General features: G+C 36.0%; 1 protein-coding gene across 1 annotated transcript; it reads left to right on the forward strand.

Annotated features, from left to right (window-relative positions):
* Nucleotides 1-1,396: 1,396 nt before the first annotated feature.
* Nucleotides 1,397-17,726, forward strand: LOC127640010 (ribosome-binding protein 1-like). The gene is made up of 28 exons (XM_052122384.1): nt 1,397-1,489; nt 4,090-4,810; nt 4,896-5,044; nt 5,135-5,257; nt 5,671-5,823; nt 5,914-6,032; nt 6,314-6,467; nt 7,124-7,256; nt 8,764-8,906; nt 9,103-9,140; nt 9,244-9,351; nt 10,327-10,389; nt 10,468-10,528; nt 10,628-10,662; nt 10,767-10,854; nt 11,124-11,216; nt 11,345-11,437; nt 12,334-12,414; nt 12,515-12,604; nt 12,700-12,792; nt 12,875-12,946; nt 13,218-13,310; nt 13,878-13,961; nt 14,786-14,851; nt 15,460-15,543; nt 16,350-16,430; nt 16,527-16,670; nt 17,298-17,726. The coding sequence occupies exons 2-28, from the start codon at nt 4,123-4,125 to the stop codon at nt 17,331-17,333; spliced, it is 3,165 nt and encodes a 1,054-aa protein (XP_051978344.1). The 5' UTR covers nt 1,397-1,489; nt 4,090-4,122; the 3' UTR covers nt 17,334-17,726.
* Nucleotides 17,727-18,228: the final 502 nt, after the last annotated feature.

Raw genomic sequence — 18,228 nt, forward strand, 5'->3', positions numbered from 1 at the left:
AGCTTAAAAGTAAATATTATTTATGATTGTTTGTTATCTTACAATGCACCATCATGTATCAATCCTAAAGCAGAAACCATGTCATATTTATTTGCTAATTTGAGTACATTTCCCAGGAAAATAAAACAATTACATTTTATTTAACTTTTTGAAGATAGTATTTACAGCATGCAACCAGCTTTAATTATTAATGAGCTTGCATACGTTTGGTAACGTCCTGTTTTGTGAAGTTAATTTTCTTCTCAATAGTACCCTTTTATGATAAAAAAAACAAATACCTGTTGATTGTTACTATCATAGTGTTTTGTGCACCAATTGATGCGCTATCTTGCTCTGTTGAGATAACAGCTACTGTATGTATACTGTGTTTAAAGTGATACTGTTTAATAGAATACCAAACACACAGGAAAGTTAAAAATGTGAAATATTCTAATAAAATGTTCACTTAAAGTTTATTTAATTACCATTTACATCAGATTTGTACTGTTTCTGCATTTACTGATATGTAGATGACATGTTACACTTACTCATTATCTTATCAATATTATGACATGAAGTTAAGTAGATTTTACTTAATTCTTACCATTAAAATTTACTTAGAAAAAATGTGTGCAAAAAATTTACTTAAAAAAATGTAAGTACATTTTACTTGTCATTATTTTGTGTAGACCTACAGTACAGAAAACTACGTAGACAGTGTGCAAAGGTACAGTGATGACAATATTTTGAGTCCCATGCAACCTGTTATGGACCTATGGTAATGAAAATACACCTGATGGTTCTAATATTTTTTCTACACTAACAATTAAGCATCATAAAAAAGTACCACTGTACTACCTTTATTTTTTTGACATTTTATTAGCCCACCATGTTTTCTAAACCATATAGCTTTACATTTTTTTGGATATGCATCATCATAGTACCATAATATTCACTAGTGTATCATGTAAATACTATTTTACATGAATTTGGTAATCATTCACTGCAATGATATCAAAGTACCAAGGCATTACCAGTCATTGAGCACAGGTGATATTAGAATGATGATGCCTATTAAAAATAAATAAATAAATAAATAAATACATGCAGTCTATGTAGGCAGCTCACCAGTTTTTGAAATACAGCCAGAGTGTGCATATACTTCAAAAAAGTGTTTTTAAATGAAAATAATTTGTTTTGGAACAACCTCTCTTCTTTAAAAAAGTATTTTAAAGGATATCTGTTTTATACTCCACGTTTTTCATCACTTATTTTGTTTTAGCATTCGGAAGTCCCACTCAAAACTCAAAGAATCCCCCCATATGCCTCCAACTGCGTACATGCAGATATCACGCGCGACGTGATTGGTTTAAATGACTTTGATTGACAGGCTTTTAGCCAATCAGATGTCAGCGTTGCAGGGTCCTCACAGGCGGGCGCTGCGCCAGCGCACAGAAAGTGCCACGACTCCAAAAGTCAGCGGCGATTCACAATCATCATTTAGCCGCAGGTAAGCGCATGTCTTATATCACATTTTATTGGACGTTTGATGAATTATGCAGTTGTTATATTATTCTGCTAAAGTTATTTCATTCTGAATCTCGCTGTTGTTGCAAAGTTGCTTTTCTGATTGTATTGGAAAATATATGACTTTTCAAATGATTTGAACTTTTGCATCGTTGGCATCCTATTCAAAGATTTGTTCTTCTGTGCGAAGCATTACGTGTCATTTGAGGATACTTTCATTGACTTCCTTTGTTTAGTATCTAGCTGTGCTCAATAATGCAACGGTATTGTTTGCTTTGTGCATTCAAATATGGAATTTTGTTTGCTTTGCGTATTTAAAATGCATTTATTTCAGAAAGGATTTTTATTGGAGTAGAGATCAAACTTTAAAATATGTAATTTCTTTTTTATTTTAAGATTATAACACTTTGAAAATAATTCAAATTGCATCTTTCTTTCTTTTTTTTTTTATTTCTTTTTTTTTTTTTTTTTAGATATAAATCTAGTTTTTATAAAAACTATTTGTATATTCAGTGTTTACCTGGATAAGAAAATCCATGGGCGAAAATCCCTACTATAGCATAAATTAATGAAAGAGTGTATGAGCAGGGATTCCTTCAGATGGATTATTATGCAATGTCAATAATTTTGCTGAAAGGGTTGATGTCTGACATTAAAGCAGTCCTTATTACTGAGATTCACTACAGGAATTCTGTATAACTTTCCTGAGTCATAACTGTTTGACTTTTTTTTTTCTCATGTGAATCCCCAAAAAAATGTAATTTGGTGGGTGAAAGAAGTCTTGCATTGTTTAGCATGGTAATACAGCCTTTTTGTTTACTAAATTTGAGTGATACAAGATCATGTGCAATTTTTCCTCTTGCAAGAAGTTTTTGTACATGCACCATGGTAGTACCTGGCTATTTGAAGTATATCAGAATGCCAAATAAATACCATGCTGCATGAATATGTTAATCAGTCCATGTCCAGTACATCAAAGTACTGCAGTTGAGACTGCATCTGATATAATAAAAAAAAAACATAATGCATAAGATATGTATATTGATGATGTGTTTTTGTTTGTGCTTTGTGCAAAGGGTTGTGTTTCCTTTAAGGCCAGTCAGCATTGCGTTCCCTTGCTTACCTGATGCAGATATTTAGAGATCCTCTCTGTCGGAATTCCAGTCAAGAGTTTCACTGGCTAGTGAAAACACGAGGATGGGGGGAGGTTATTGTGGTTCGCTGCACATAGACCTGTCCTTTTGGATACTGTGTGTGTGTGTGTGTGTGTGTGTGTGTGTGTGGGGGGGGGTCTCTCCGAGGGGTGTTGCATAACATGGGCTCCAGTGGGCAAGAGTTACTGAGATGCCATTTTCAGTGTAAAGAACGCTTCTTTTTAAAATTTACATGGAGGAGAGATGTTTCACACTGTCTCTACACATATTTTTTTTCTAGCAACAGCTTGGCACTGTACAACCTGCGCTTTAAAGATGCACTTGAAGGAATAGTTCACCCAAAAATGAAAATTCTCTCATAATTTACTTAACCTTATGCCACCCCAGATGACTTTCTTCTGCTCAAATGAAGATTTTTAGAAGAATTTTTAAGTTCTTTTGGTCCATACAATGCAAGTGAATGGGTGTCAACATTTTGAACTCCAAAAATCACAAACTGTCAGCATGAAAGTAATCCATACGACTCCAGTGGATAAATCCATGTCTTCAGAAGTGATCTGATAGGTGTGGGTGAGAAACAGATCAATAATGAAGTCTATTTTTACTATAAATTCTCCTCTCTGCTCAGTCAATCTCCACTTTGACTTTCACATTCTTCTTATGTTTTTGGTAATTCACGTTCTTCGGGCATATCGCCCCCTAGTGGGCAGGGAAAATAATTTTTGGCAAAAAAGGACTTAAATATTTTATCTATTTATTTACCACACCTATAATATCACTTCTGAAGATATGAATTAATACACTGGAGTCGTATGAATTACCTTTATGATGCCTTTATGTGCTTTTCAGACCATCAAAATTTTGACACCCTTTTACTTGCATTGTGAGGACCTACAGAGCTGAAATATTCTTCTAAAAATCATAATTTTTGTTTACCAGAAGAAAAAGTCATACACATCTGAGATGGCATGAGGTTGATTAAATGATGAGAGAATTCACATTTTTGAGTAATATCCTTTTAAGTATTTTTCCCCACAAAAAATATGGTGACCACAATTTTGAGAACACATGACCTGCCAATCTAACTGGAATTAACTAAAGTAACTAAACACTTTCTTTTGCATGTTGCTGTGTCCTTGCTAGTTGGTGTCAGTACAGAGTCTAAGACCACTGTCATTTCAGCCAGTGGAAGATTAACAAAACTTTGTCCATCTTTAAGATGAAAATATTTTAAAACAATCTCTGAAATGTTAAGCTTTAGTGTTGGTTCTTTTGTCTGTGCTATGTTTTAAAATGTGACTTCTTGAGTCAAACTCTCAGAGGATGATGCATTTATTAATATTAAGTAGTTCTTGCTTGCTTGCACTATTAGCGTGTCAGTGGCACATAGCCTTTTTGTCAGGTACTGATGGAGTTTGTGCTGTTGTAGGATCAGGATTAGGAGGGATAAGACTGAGCAAAGATGGATGTGTACGACCCTCAAACTCTTGGAATTGTGGTGTTTGGTGGATTCATGGTCTTTTCTGCCATTGGCATCACGCTCGTCTCAACCTTTTCCATGAAGGAGACATCTTACGAAGAAGCCCTGGCCAAACAACGACAAGTGTCAAGCAAGACCCCAACCCAACGCTCTGACAAGAAGAAAAAGACATCTGAAAAGAAAAACAAGGCCAAGAAGAAGGACAAACTCAATGGGAACCTTGCAGAATCTGAACTCGAGTCCAGCCCTGAATCAGAACCTGTTGTTGAGATCAACGAACCTGAACCAGCACCCCCAGTAGAACCAGAACCCCAACCTGAATCTATGGTCATTCCTGAGCCTGAAGTTTTATCCAAGCCAGCCATACCTGAACCAGTTCCTGAGGTTGTTAAGTGCACTTCCCCTCCCGATGTAAGTGCCGTGGTGGCCCCATCTGCTCCTTCCCCAAAGGAGAAGAAGAAGAAGAAAGTGGCTAGGGTGAAACCAGCACCTTTCAAGCCTGTGGAGGTCCCAGAGTTTGTAGTTAAAGAGGAACCAGTGGGCACCAACGTGGCTGTGAAAGCAGAGGTCGCTCCCGTGTTTGTTGCTCCCCCTAAGCCTGAAGAACTCAAGCAAGAACCCAAACCTGAAGCTTCAACCAAGAAGAAGTCCAAGAAGAAAGCTGAACCAGGCAAGTGTCAAGTGGTCATATTCATCTAGAATCTTAAATAGTATTTCTTTAAGATTATCCTAATTTTTTAAAATTTTCTTTAAAGTGGTGACTGTAGAGACCGTTGATGCCCCCCAGCTGTCACCATATAAAACTCTGGTCTCCAGTCTGAACAATGCATCGTTGAATGAATCAGAGATGCAGAAACTCATGGAGATCATCAGCAAGAAGGCAGGAAAGGACTCCTGGCAATTGGTACAAACTGTCAACTTTTCTTGCTTTTGATGCTAATAACTGTCTTCATTTTGTAGCACTCATGGCTCTTTCTTTCACTCTGATTGGCAGGCCTCTCAGAAAGGTGACCCATTAGCAGTGTTGAAGAAACAGCTTGAGGAAAAGGAAAAGCAGTTGACTTCTGAGCAAGACAACGTAGCTGCAGCCAAGACACGTGTCCGCGAGCTTACCAAGGTGAAACTTACAAATGCAGATTTTACAAGTAAACCAATTATGGTTTCAAACTAGTCTCCATTCATGAATGAATGTTGATTTGAAGGGTTGCCTTTTTTGGAAAATAAGAAATTTTTTTGTTGCTCCTGAAACTACATTTCTGTCATAGAAACATGGTCTTAACCCTATCCCTAACCTTACCCTGAACTACCCTTTAAATCTGAAAGAAATGTATGGTTAATAAGAATATAGTTTAAGTCCCTAACCACATTTCTAGCCTTACCCCTACCCTAGCCTTGCACCCTATCCCTAAGATCTAATTGGTTGATCAGAATTTTGTCCCAGGACCAAAACTGATATTGATCCAAGAATATGTCACCCTGAGGAAAGGGGTTTTGAAATGTATTTTTGAATATCATTGCTTTGGCCAATAGGAGCTGAGTTCCGCAAAGAGCAAGATTACATCTGTGGAGACCCGTATGAGCTCTGAGCTGAGTGCCCATGGGCAGGAGATCACCGCTCTACAGGCTCGTATGCAGGCGTCCTACCAGGAGCACATCATTGAGACACAGCAGCTCAACAGCCAGGTCAGATAAAAAAAAATTTCATGGTCTTTCACTCTAGCCTAGGTAGTATGTAGTCAAGTTATTGAATGTTTCATTTGTGTTTGGGGACAGATCCAAAGCCTGCAAGAGAAGTTTGAGAATGGACCAAATGCTCAACTGGCCCGCCTGCAGCAGGAGAACTCCATTCTCAGAGATGCCCTCAACCAAGCCACCAGCCAAGCAGAGAGCAGGTACTACACACAATGTTTTTGCTATTCCATTTGGGGTTGCTAGTGTTACAGAAATTACACACTTCACCTTTTTTCAACTTTTGTAACTGTTGTCTAGCAGTTAGCACATGTGCTCCAAGCATGAGCCTTGGTGGTCATGTGGTCAGGTCTTGGTGGGAATATGGCCTCCACTATATCCAGATTTAATTTCTTACTGTCTATCCCAAAACACTTTGCTGTCTCCTCTATATGGTCTTATTTGTTTCTTTCATGACGTCTTTTGCACTTTTTTACATGCACAGACAGAATGCAGAGTTAGCAAAATTGCGTCAAGATTGTGTGCGTCTCAACCAAGAGCTGAAGGAGCGCACAGTTGCTCAGCATGCAGATGAAGAGTACAGAAAAGCTTTGGAAACAAAGATGGCGGCTGTTGAAGAAAAGCTAGAACAAAGACAAGTAAGCCTTAACCTCTGACCTCTTTCCTGTTATATCTATCAGGTGGTTGTGATCTTTGTACCATGATAGTACTGTTTCTCCTAGGTAGGATTTGCACCATATACTTAACCTTTATAAGCAATGGAGATTTGTCTTTGGGATCACTGGTATTTCTCTCTAAATTGTGTATTGTATCTTTGTATGAGTGGGTATTTTTTTTTAGATCAACTATGCAAGAAATGTAAATGGCTGTGGTTAAAACTCCCACACTGGCCATTGAGTAACGACACTCCTTGCATTTGAATCAATGCTTATCAAAAAAAATTGCACAAAATCAATCCTGCTTTTGGGGAAAAACACGTTTTCTATTTTAATAACAACTATCAGATGAAGACACCCCATATGTGCCTCATTCCATATCTGACTGTCTGTGAACCATATTTTGTTGCACTGTGATATTTATATTCTTCTCAGAAAGTCAGTCCAGAATCAGTTATAGCGTTTGTTAAAAATGGATCTTTATGTTATATAGATGTTTTATATAGGTTTTTAGTAGTTATTATATTATTATATTTTTGCCTTGATTTGCCATGAAAATAGCCATAGAAGTTGGCATGGCATTAAAAACAATCAAACTTGGATTATAGATTAAATGTACTGCATGTGTGTGTGCATAGGCATCTAGTGTGGAGGCTGAGCAAGCTCTGAAGCTGGATCGAGTCAGTGAGGAGCTCCGTCAGGCTCAGGACAACAGCACCGCCCTACAGGCTGAACTAGATGCAGCAAAAGAGCAAACAAAGACCCTCACTGGTCAGAATAAACACAAACACCATGATATCACTTTTCATGTTGGAATGCATTTGAGTTAATTTATGTTTCTCATGATCTTGAAACCCTTTTGATCTAATGGTTTCTGCTTAAATGCTTGAGATTTTGAGTTTAGGAGACATTGTATCTATGTATTCATTTTATTATTATTTTTTTTTACAAAAATAACATTTTAATAAAAAAGTGGTTTTGGATTTGATGGTAAAGGAAAAGCAGCCAACAAGGGTCCAGCATACATGGGAACTCCTTCAATACTGTTTAAAAAGCATCCCAGGATTTACAACACGAAGTTGGGTGTGAGAATGAACGAAGTGTGCAGATTTGTAATCTAGATAAAGGGTTTGAGCTACTTTGAAGAAGCTGAAATTACAAGAGTTTAGTTTCTTGTTCAACCGATATGTTTTCTTCAATGGCCAATGTCAAAACCAATATCTGGTGAGGAGGATGGCTGATAGTCAATATAAATGTAGATATCGATAATAAAATTTAACATCAACACAAATGCGCACAAAATTATTGAATCAAACACTTATAAAATATTTACTCATTTAAATATATGAACTTGAATCCTATAACATTTTTGGGGTAGATTTGGGAACTAACACAAGGGAAAGTTAACACCTCTATGAATTAGCCAATGAACCCTGTTATGTGATGTGATAATCACAAAATGGCCAAATATCGTTTGATTAGTTGGCCAGGGGTGTGTTTCCCAAAAGCAACATTAGTCAACTGTGGGTGCAAGTTCCATTGTTACCAACATAGTTCAACGATTTGGTATTTCCCGAAACCGTTGTTCCAACGAACATTCGCAAACAGCATTGTAAAGTTGAAATGTTGGAACTATAGCTCTTTACCTGTGATTAGAAGCATAGTTTCTTATTAGTTTGCTGTGTGGACATCATTTGACACCATAGAGGCCTCTATATCCTTCATACCTTGTATATCTTTCTTTGTGTCTGCACTCGGTTACACTGAAAGCTGTGTTCTGAAACGGTAAACGTGAATGCAGCCGTTGAAACCTCCGTGAGGTAGATATTAAGCATTCTTTTTTTGGGTGGTGTGACGTCACTCTCCACCCCATCTCGCTCAAATAGATCCAAACCGGTGCTGGTCGTTTGTGCCGTTAAAAACAAACTGGCACAAACTAACAGCATTGTGGTTGTAAATCAGTGAGTTGCATCATTGTACGAGAAACACCCCTGGCCGATATATCTGTCTATCACTAGATTTGTTAAGATGTTTTGGGTTATTACATACAGTAACTGCCTTCCATTTTGTTTTATTTCATAGTTTTGATGCCTTTTTATTCTGAAGTGTGGTTTTCAAGTTCAGGTTTTGCTTGTCGTGTAGGTTCAGTACATAGAATATGAAAATAAGAACACCCCCAAAACATTAAAAAAAAATTTGTTTTAAATAAGAAACCATAGGTTTTACAAAACTTCTGTTGTATGTGTTAAAATATTGTCATCATGTTCTCTATTTGCAGAGCTCCAAGAGCGTATGCAAGTTACAGAGGCAGATCTGAAGGACAAATGTGAAGAACTGGAAATGCTGAAAGCACAGCTGTCTCAAACAACACAGGGCATGAAGGAAAAGATCACTGTGGAGACAGAAGCCCCTGAGAGTCTGGTATAGAGATCTGCCGCTCGCATTTAATTACAACAATAATGCATCAAAATAGCATCTTTCACTACATGGACATTTTGTAAAATGCTTGCCAAGAATTGATAACTCATACCATAGGGCTTGTATAATTCTGTATTGCTCACAAAAAATGGAACTTCATCACAATAATCAAACTTTATACTTTTTTGGTTGTGTACAGAGAGACAATTTAGAGGAAGTTGAACAATTGAAAAGCAGGTAATGTGGAGTCTGTTCATATGATCGAATCGATCGATGAAAAGTTAAATATTTGAAGTGGAATGGTAATATTGACATGAGCATATTAATGTATTGTGCGCAGTCTGAAAGAGAGGGAGGACCAGCTGACATTGCTGGAGGCGGAGCTTACTCAGCTGAGGGAGGAGTTTGACACAGTGCAGAAGGATCAAGCTGAAGCAGCTCAGAATAGGTACCGCCCCTACTATCCTTTAAAGTCTTAACATGTAAGAATGTAATACTATTCAACCAATATACACCGATCAGCCACAACATTAAACCCACCTGTCTAATGTTGTGTAGGTCCCTCTCGAGCCGCCAAAACTGCGCCAACCCACATCTCAGCATTCAGAGATGATATTCTTTTCACCACAATTGTACAGAGCGGTTATCTGAGTTATCATAGACTTTGTCAGTTCAAACCAGTCTGGCCATTCTCTGTTGAACTCTCTCATCAACAAGGCATTTTCATCCACAGAACTGCCGCTCACTGTATATATTTTGTTTTTGGCACCATTCAGAGAAAATTTTAGGGACTGTTGTGTGTGAAAATCCCAAAAATTAGCAGTTACAGAAATACTCAAACCAGCCCGTCTGGCACCAACAAACATGCCATGGTCCAATTCAATGAGATCATAATTGTTCCCCATTCTTCTGGTTGATGTGAACATTAACTGAAGCTCCTGACCCATATCTGAATGATTTTTTGCACTGCAATGCTGCCAAATGATTGGATGATTTTTGGTGCTGGTTTGAGTATTTCTGTAACTGTTGATCTCCTGGGATTTTCACACACAACAGTCCCTAGAATTTACTCGAATGGTGCCAAAAACAAATGGTGGAAATGTCTTGTTGATAAGAGAGGTCAACAGAGAATGGCCAGACTGGTTCGAACTGACAAAGTCTATGATAACTCAGATAACCGCTCTGTACAATTGTGGTGAGAAGAATATCATCAGAATGCTGTTCTAAGATGCGGGTTGGTGCTGATTTTGTGGCACGAGGGGGACCTACACAATATTAGGCAGGTGGATTTAATGTTTAATCCTGACTAGTTTCATTTACACAATCCTGTTTGATGTATTGCTCAGTCCTACATGTTATTTTTGTACTGATGTTAATCATCTGAGACTGTGGTGCTTTATGGAATCTAAACATCATTTTTCAGAATAAATGAGGCAGATACAGAGAAGAGAGAATACACCGCTGAAATTGAACAACTGAATACAAGGTATTCAATACAGCTGTAATGACTTTTCTTAGGTACATGTAAGTGATTTGGATAACATTTTCTTTCTTTCTTCATCAGTCTGAAAGAAAAGGAGGATTTGGTGGCATCCCTGCAGGCTCAAATTGAAAAGATGGAAAGTGTGAGTGGACCAAATATAATATTTGATTGATGTATACATTTGTTGTATAAATCTGTTTGTAATACATGTGTGAACTGAATCATCATTTCATATCCACAGACAGAAAATGTTGAAGCAGAGCCTTCGTTTGAAAAGTAAGACATGTTTTGGGTCAATTAAAATGTTTTTTTTTTCCTCATTCTGCCTAAACCTAGATGTTCCTGTATACTGACTGATTTTTGTTTTTTTTGTCCATCAGTCTGGAGAAGGATGCTTGCATGATCTCACTGGAGGAGGAGCTTCAGCAGCTGAAAGAAGAAGTGGATCGAATGAAGACTAAGAGCAATGTAAGTCTGTCTGATTATTCATCCATTGTAGGATGAAAGGAGATGTTGAGCTTAAATGTTCAAGCTGCTCATTTCCAAACTGTGACAATGGATGGTGATTTACCCTGTCAAGCTCCAAAAAGACAACAAAAAAAGCATAATAAAAGTGCCATAAATGTGGATTGTATGACTGGCTTGCTATATTCCATATCTCTTAAAGTCATTCCATAGATTTGTGTGAGAAACAATAAGTCTAAGTTGTTAATAACTGTAAATCTTGGTGTGTTTAGGAACTGCGGGAGAAGAACTACTCTGCAGTGGAGGCTCTGGCTGCTGCTGAGAGACTGAGTGAAGAGAGACTGAACCAGGCTAGGGCTGCACAGGTGACACTGATAAACTCACTAGTTTAATTACACAAAGGGTATGAAGAATGCGGTCTTTATAAACATCAGGGTTGTGTATTTGTCTTCTCATGAAAGACCTCAATGTGTATGTGTGTGTGTGTGTTTAGAGTGAGGTAGAGCAGCAACTGAGCTCTTTCCAGACCGATGCAAGAAACGCCCTCCAGACACTCTTCCCTCATATCACAATTGAAACGCATCAGGTTAGAATTCCCCTGTGTATATATTTGAAGATGCAAATTTTAGATTTGTATTTGTAAATCTTATAACATTTTATTTATACTTAATTTTTTTTAAATTGAAAGTACAGATTATATTATTTTATCAATTTGAGCATAATTAATCATTTATTTTAAATAATGTAAAAATAATGTAATTAGTATTATGCTTATTATTTTAGTTATTTAAATGTATTTTACTTATATATAATTTGTACTTTTTTATTTATTTCACTTTTGTTTAGTTTTATTTTAGTGTATTTTTCTAATGCTAATGTATTGTCATTTATTTTAACCCTTGTGTGACCTTCTGGAAAAAAAAAAATATTTTTAATTATTATAATGTTTTCACGCACAAAGGTTAAATAAATTAAATAAATGTAATTTGTATTATGCTTATTATATTTTACTTTATTTGGTTTTTATTTAATTTATTTTACTGTTCCATAATTAGTCACTTTAAATTAAATAATTCTTATTTAACTGATTTTAATTATTTTAATTTATTGCTTATATAATTTAATAATATTATTTATCTAATTTTATTTAGTTCTTTCTTGTTTACAATGATTTTTGTAGTTGATTTATTTTACTAATGTATAAGTAATTTATTTAAAAAAAATAGTGTTTTACTGATTGTTTTTAATTTAGTTGATTTGTTTTTATTAATATAATTTGAAGTTACTTTTTATTTTTGTCTATTTTACTATTGCATAATTAGTCACGTAAGTTATACAAATTAAATAATTAGTTTTTTTTTCTACTTATTGTATTTTATTAATAAAAAATATTTACTAATATACTGTATTAAATGTATATTTCTTTAATATATAATAAAAGTCTTTTTATTTATGAATATTTGGGCTGAATGTCTGTTGTAGAGTAACTGGCTGGAAGCATTCACACATGAAGCTCAGAGTCCATCAGAACATCAGCCAGAAACATCAAGCACAGAGCTGACGGTGAGAGATCCCCTCTGGACACACACTGAAGGGCAGTTTCTAGACTTGGAACGCTTCACCTCTCATGTCCCGTGTTCATCCATATATCTGTGTCATACAGGAACTGCAACAGAAGCTTGCCCAATCAGAGGAGAGTCAGAGGTCAATGCAGGCCGAGTGTGAGCAGTACAGATCCACTCTCAGTGAAATGGTACAGCCACACTCGCACATTTTTCATTCAAATGTTCAGTATAATATGCTTTATTCTTAAAGGTACAGTAAATGTTTTTTTTCGTGTTCATACAGGAGAACATGCTGAAAGTTCTGCAGAAGAGTGTGGAGGATGGAGAGCTGATGTGGAAATCAAATATCTCCAATGCAGAGGAGCAGAAACAGGCGGTAAGTACTTTACAACACTGACTTTTGTTGGTTTTGTGCGCCATTTCTCCATCCCCGCTGAATTTGTGGGTGTCTCATACAGGCCCTGGATCAGGTGAAGGTGCTGGAGGAGACGGTAGAGAAGATGAAAGCGGAGAGACAGGATACAGATCAGGTTCATATTTGTGCAACGTTCCTGGTTGGGATGCTCAACACTTTTTGGGGCAAAACATATATGGCCTAAATGAGTTACTTATAGTTGTTATGTTCATAGTTTTTTTTTTTTCAAGTTTTGTCTAGACTAGACATAGTCCAGGACATGAGCAGTGTTGATTTACCAGAATTAAAATGTGTCCCACTGTCCTTTTATAGATGTTCCTTAGATTCATGGTGTCTGTTTAGAGATGAACTCAAACTCTGGCTTACGGTTTCTCTGTTCTCGGCAGCTGAAGGGTCAGGTGATGCTGCTGGAGGCACAGCTGGAGAAACAGCTGGAGTCCATAACCATTAGTCAGATGTACGCAGAAGAAGTGTCTCAGGTAAAACAATTCACTAATGTGGCAGTTTTTTTTTCAAGTTAATTAGTACTTCACAATTTACTTTATATTTCAGTCTAGTTTTAGTTTACAGTTTTATTTTATAGAATATATTTCCATTTTGTTTTTATATATTTTTTAACTCAATGTACTGTATCTACTGCTTGTGTACTTGTGTGAAGATGCCATTTACTTAGCATTATATATTTATTTTATTTTCAATTTTAAAAATGGTCCGATAGTTTTCCATTTTATGAGGATAAAAGCATTGATGAATACTGTCAGTCAGTGCTAGTTTTTATTTCACCTCTAGAGGTCACTGCAATACTGTAGAACCACGTTCTAATGGTAGAATCATCTACTGCAGGCCACAGAGGAACATGGAGAAATAAAAAAGATATTTGTCAGTAACTGATAGTTTCAAAAAGCAACTATAGGCACCGATTAATCAGTAAAATTATTTAGCTGTCAAATTCTAGTTTTAAGGATATGTTAATAACTGGTTACGTTAACATGTTGAGTATTTTGTCATAGCAAATGTTTTGTCATATACTTCTTTATCTCTTTCAGATGAATGCATTGTTATCAGAAACTCAGAGCCAGCTGGAATCAGCCAAAGCAGAGGCTCAGAAACAGAAAGCAGAATTTTTATTGGTAGGCTTAATATCTCACTAAATTTACACAATTAACACACTCACATACCCGTGTTGGGAAAAATTTAGAATTTAAAACTTGGCTCCATTTTAATTCATGAGATTTTAAATTGAATTGTTCACGAACTACAAAACATTGAATTGGTATTTGAATTCGAATGACAGGAAGAGGATCATTTAAAGGTATAGTTCACCTAAAAATGAAAATTCTCATCATTATTCACCCTCATGCCATCACAGATGGATATGACATCCTTTCTTTAAAATAATATTTCAACTCTGTATGTCATTACAATGCAAGTGAATGGTGACCAAAATTTTGAAGCTCAAAAAGCACACAAAGGAAACATAAAAGTAATCCATAAGACTCAAATCAATGTCTTCAGAAGCGGTATGATAAGTGTGGGAGAGAAACAGAACAATATTTAAGTCCTTTTTACTCCAAATCGCCACTTTCATTCTCAGTTTCACATTCTTTTCTTTTTGGTGATTCACATTCTTTGTGCATATTGCCTCCTGCTGGGCAGGAGGAGAATTTATAGGAAAAAAGGACTTTAAAATCTGTTTCTCACCCACACCTATCATGTGCGTAAATAAACATTAAAATGACAAATCTGCATCCTGTTTGTTACCTATATTCAAATTCAGGAGTTTAATTGGAATTTCAGGGGCATTCTCAGTTCATTTCTGTCACACACATTGAATTGAGAACATTCAAAGTAAGAGTTATCCAGGAAAATACCCTCTCCTATTTGTCTAAATGAGGGAGGGCCCCAATTGCTGTACAAGTGGCTTTCTATTTTGAGTGACAGCTGTGCGTTACAGGTCAGACAGGAGCTGCAGAAAGTGACTCAACGCATACAGAATGAGGAGAGCACACAGTCCTCTCAGGTCAGGCTAGTGGACGGCACCCTTCTCAGATTCACGGAAACCACCAAACACAAATGCGTACAGCTGTTACCACTAGAATCCTTAAAATGAAATAAAATCTGAGAGTGATTTATGGTCAAAGTAAAAGCAGATTTGTGTAATTTCTTTCTTTCTATAAGGAAGTCATTTGACGCTGATCTCTCCTGTTTGGTGGTTGCCTTAAAATCTGAAGCCTACTGGTTGGCATTAACCTTGGTGTGCGTGTGTGTATTAACAGTGTGTTGCTGCGGCATTTGCTAACTTCTACTTCTCCAATTGTCAGTTGAATGTTCTGTTGTGTGTCTTGTGGTCTATGGTGAAGGACAGACTAATGGCTGAGAGTGTATTTTTGTTTTTATTGTTTTTCTATGTATTCGTTTGCTTGATTGCAGCCACCTGACCTGAAGCCTGCTCTCCGGAGTCTTTATTTTTGTCTTTATTCACCTCTAACTTAATCTCTTCTGCTGTTACAGGCTGAAGTACTAGCCTAACCCATGTCATCATCACTAACCTCCATATGTACATGCTACCGTGTTTGTTTACTGTGATGTGAAGCTGGCTTGTATCTCACTCGCTGTTCTCCTTTACAGGTGCAGATACAGCTGGAGGAGGCAACGCATAAACTGCAGACAGATGAGGACATTAAACAGCAGCTAGCAAATGACTACGAACAGGTAACACATTTATGAGGGCTGTTTGTATGTGCTTTGATGATAGATGACAGCATGGATGTTAGTCCAATTTGTAAATCTGTAATTTAGATTATTTGAGATATTTTTGTTTTCTTTTAAATTTCAATAATTTAACTTGTAAATTTTATTGTTTTTTAAAATGTTATCCATTTATAGTTATTTATTAATTTAGTTAATTTCTTTTTAATTTGATACATTTGATGTTCACTTGGCTTGATTTCATTTTTAATTAATTTAATGTTTTTTTTTAATTGAATTTACTGTAGTTACATTTTAATTTTAAAGTCTACATTTAGTATCAGTCTAATTATATACATATCTTGTGTATTATATTTATTATAATTTATTTAGATTTATTTAATTCAATTAATCAAATGTAACAAAATGCAATTAAATTAAAATAAGAAATTATTCAAAACACCTAATTTAAAATGAAATGCATTTAAAAAATGTAATAAAATTCAAGTAAAATTTTAATTAATGAATAACTAGATAATTATTCAATACTAAATCAAATGTAATTTATTTTTTCATTAAATTTTTTTCATTACAAATACATTTTTATAATGAAATTATGATTTTTTTTTTTATATCAGTCTACTAATAATGAATCCAATTGAGTTGGTTTTTAAATGATTCACTTGAATTGCATTGACAAAAAAATGATTTCAATGTATTTTTATATATAATTTTTATTTTAATATAAATGTACGAATTTTTCATAGCATGTTAAATTCTGGGCGTGGTTAATTTTGAGGCTGTTCATTTAAATGTCTGTTTCCACTCAGGCACAGAAGTGTGTGCGGGATCTCGAGGTCCAGTTAGAACAGTTGAATTCTGCTGAAGAGGGAGCATCTGAAGAACTCAAGGTTTATAATACTTTCATGACATCACATCTCAGGTTAAACCAGTGTATGATGTAGCTGTGGACTCAAACGGTGTGTGTTTATGTGTTTCTGTGTTAGGAGAGACTGGAGAGAGAGAGGAAATTGACACAAGACCTTGGCCAGGCAGCCACTAAACTGCAGCAGTTCCTGAAAAGCACTCGGGAAGAGCTGGCCAAAGAGAAAGAGACAGTGAAAAGTCTACAGGAACAGCTACAGGACAAGGTACATTACAAATACTGTGGCTCTCTTCCTAAACCTAGTGAACCGGCAGTGCTTCCTCATGCTAAATCTCAGCACAGGATACTCGAATCACAATTGATTTCCATGGAGTTTTCCATTAGCATGTCACCAATCTAATGGTGTGATACTCAAATAAGCATGAAACATTAGGGCTCATCAGTGCTAAACAGATTGCTTTCAACTGTAGGCTTGTTCAGTGATATGAGAATAAAACAACCAAAATATTGAGTTCTTAAGACACTTTTTGTACTGCCACAATAATGCAATTTATTTCAAACTGAATTTCAATCCATATTATTTATTTATTTATTATTATATTTAGAATTATTATGCATTATTTATTTGAATTACTTTATATGGGGTCCTTTCTCAGAATGTTTTTTTTTTTTTTTTCAAATTAATTATATTTATAACTGACATGCCTTTTGCTTCGGCTGCCATCTCGGATGTATTTTGTCACTTGGCTCACCAGAATAAAATGTACAAAGTGATTCATTTAAATTCAGAGGCACTCAGGACAGTCTGATTAATTGAGGCCATTTATTGCATGTTAGATGACAGACAAACTAGATGATAATTTTTAATGTTTTCCTTTTTTATTGTCTACAGGAAGTTGAAGAGACAAAAGAAGGGACGGCTGTCTGACAGAAAAAATTAATTTAATAAAATAAACTAACCAAATGCCTTAATTGTTCCTATGCATTATTTGCTTTGTATTCTCTCTTATCGTTGCAATTTAGCAAATATTATGCCTGTTTAGCAAATTGAAAAAGGAGGGAGCATTTTTTTTGTTATTTTCTTGAGCCATTATTAGGTGACTGAAAATTTCCCACAAAACCATTCTCAGTGTTAAAGAAAAAGGGAGAAGTGTTCGTGTGAGCGATACATGACTTGTGCAATCACTCATTTTGTCTTTTTGTTTGTATGATCTCATTGGAGACAAAACAAGGAACATTTCATGGTGTAGCAATGCAAACCTGACACTTTGTAGTTGTCTGCTGACAAATGTGATAAAATTATAATAAAAAACAAAATATTTGACGACTTGTTGGTTGATCATTATTCTTGTTAAAAGTGCACTCAGTAACTTTTTTTGTTTGTCACCTTGGACTTATGCAGCATCATTCAAAATCATTAGTTTTCAGTTACAGATGCCATTGTAGAAATTCACTATTCACAATCAGCCATTAATTTAGATTAATTAAATACAAGAGTTAAAGTGTCAAATAACAAGTTGTTTACTGAGATCAAGTGAGTAGTACTCAACTGGTCATGTGATTGTAACATGGCCGTCCCAGCCGGCTCGCTCCCGCTGTGTTTTGAGCCAGTGCCGTCCAAAAGCCCATTCACGCTGACTCAGCGCAGCCACCTGCCACTGCCAAGCAACCGGTGAGACCACGCAAGCTGTGGCCCAAACAGAAGCAGCCATATCAGTGCCCTCCTCGCACCTTACAAGTATTTCAGATTGGGTGCTAAAAACGATCTAGCATGGATATACGATCCAGTTTGCATGCCGGCCACCCTGGTTCAACGGAATTCT

Source organism: Xyrauchen texanus, chromosome 48 (genome assembly GCF_025860055.1).
Source record: "Xyrauchen texanus isolate HMW12.3.18 chromosome 48, RBS_HiC_50CHRs, whole genome shotgun sequence".
Lineage (NCBI taxonomy): Eukaryota > Metazoa > Chordata > Actinopteri > Cypriniformes > Catostomidae > Xyrauchen > Xyrauchen texanus.

Bases quoted from the DNA above. Each gene is read 5' to 3' on its own strand.
- LOC127640010 (XM_052122384.1), top strand. From the start codon at position 4,123: ATGGATGTGTACGACCCTCAAACTCTTGGAATTGTGGTGTTTGGTGGA. The intron at 6,468-7,123 runs GTAAGCCTTAAC...GTGTGTGCATAG, and splicing joins AAAAGCTAGAACAAAGACAA to GCATCTAGTGTGGAGGCTGA. The intron at 10,529-10,627 runs GTGAGTGGACCA...TCATATCCACAG, and splicing joins AAATTGAAAAGATGGAAAGT to ACAGAAAATGTTGAAGCAGA.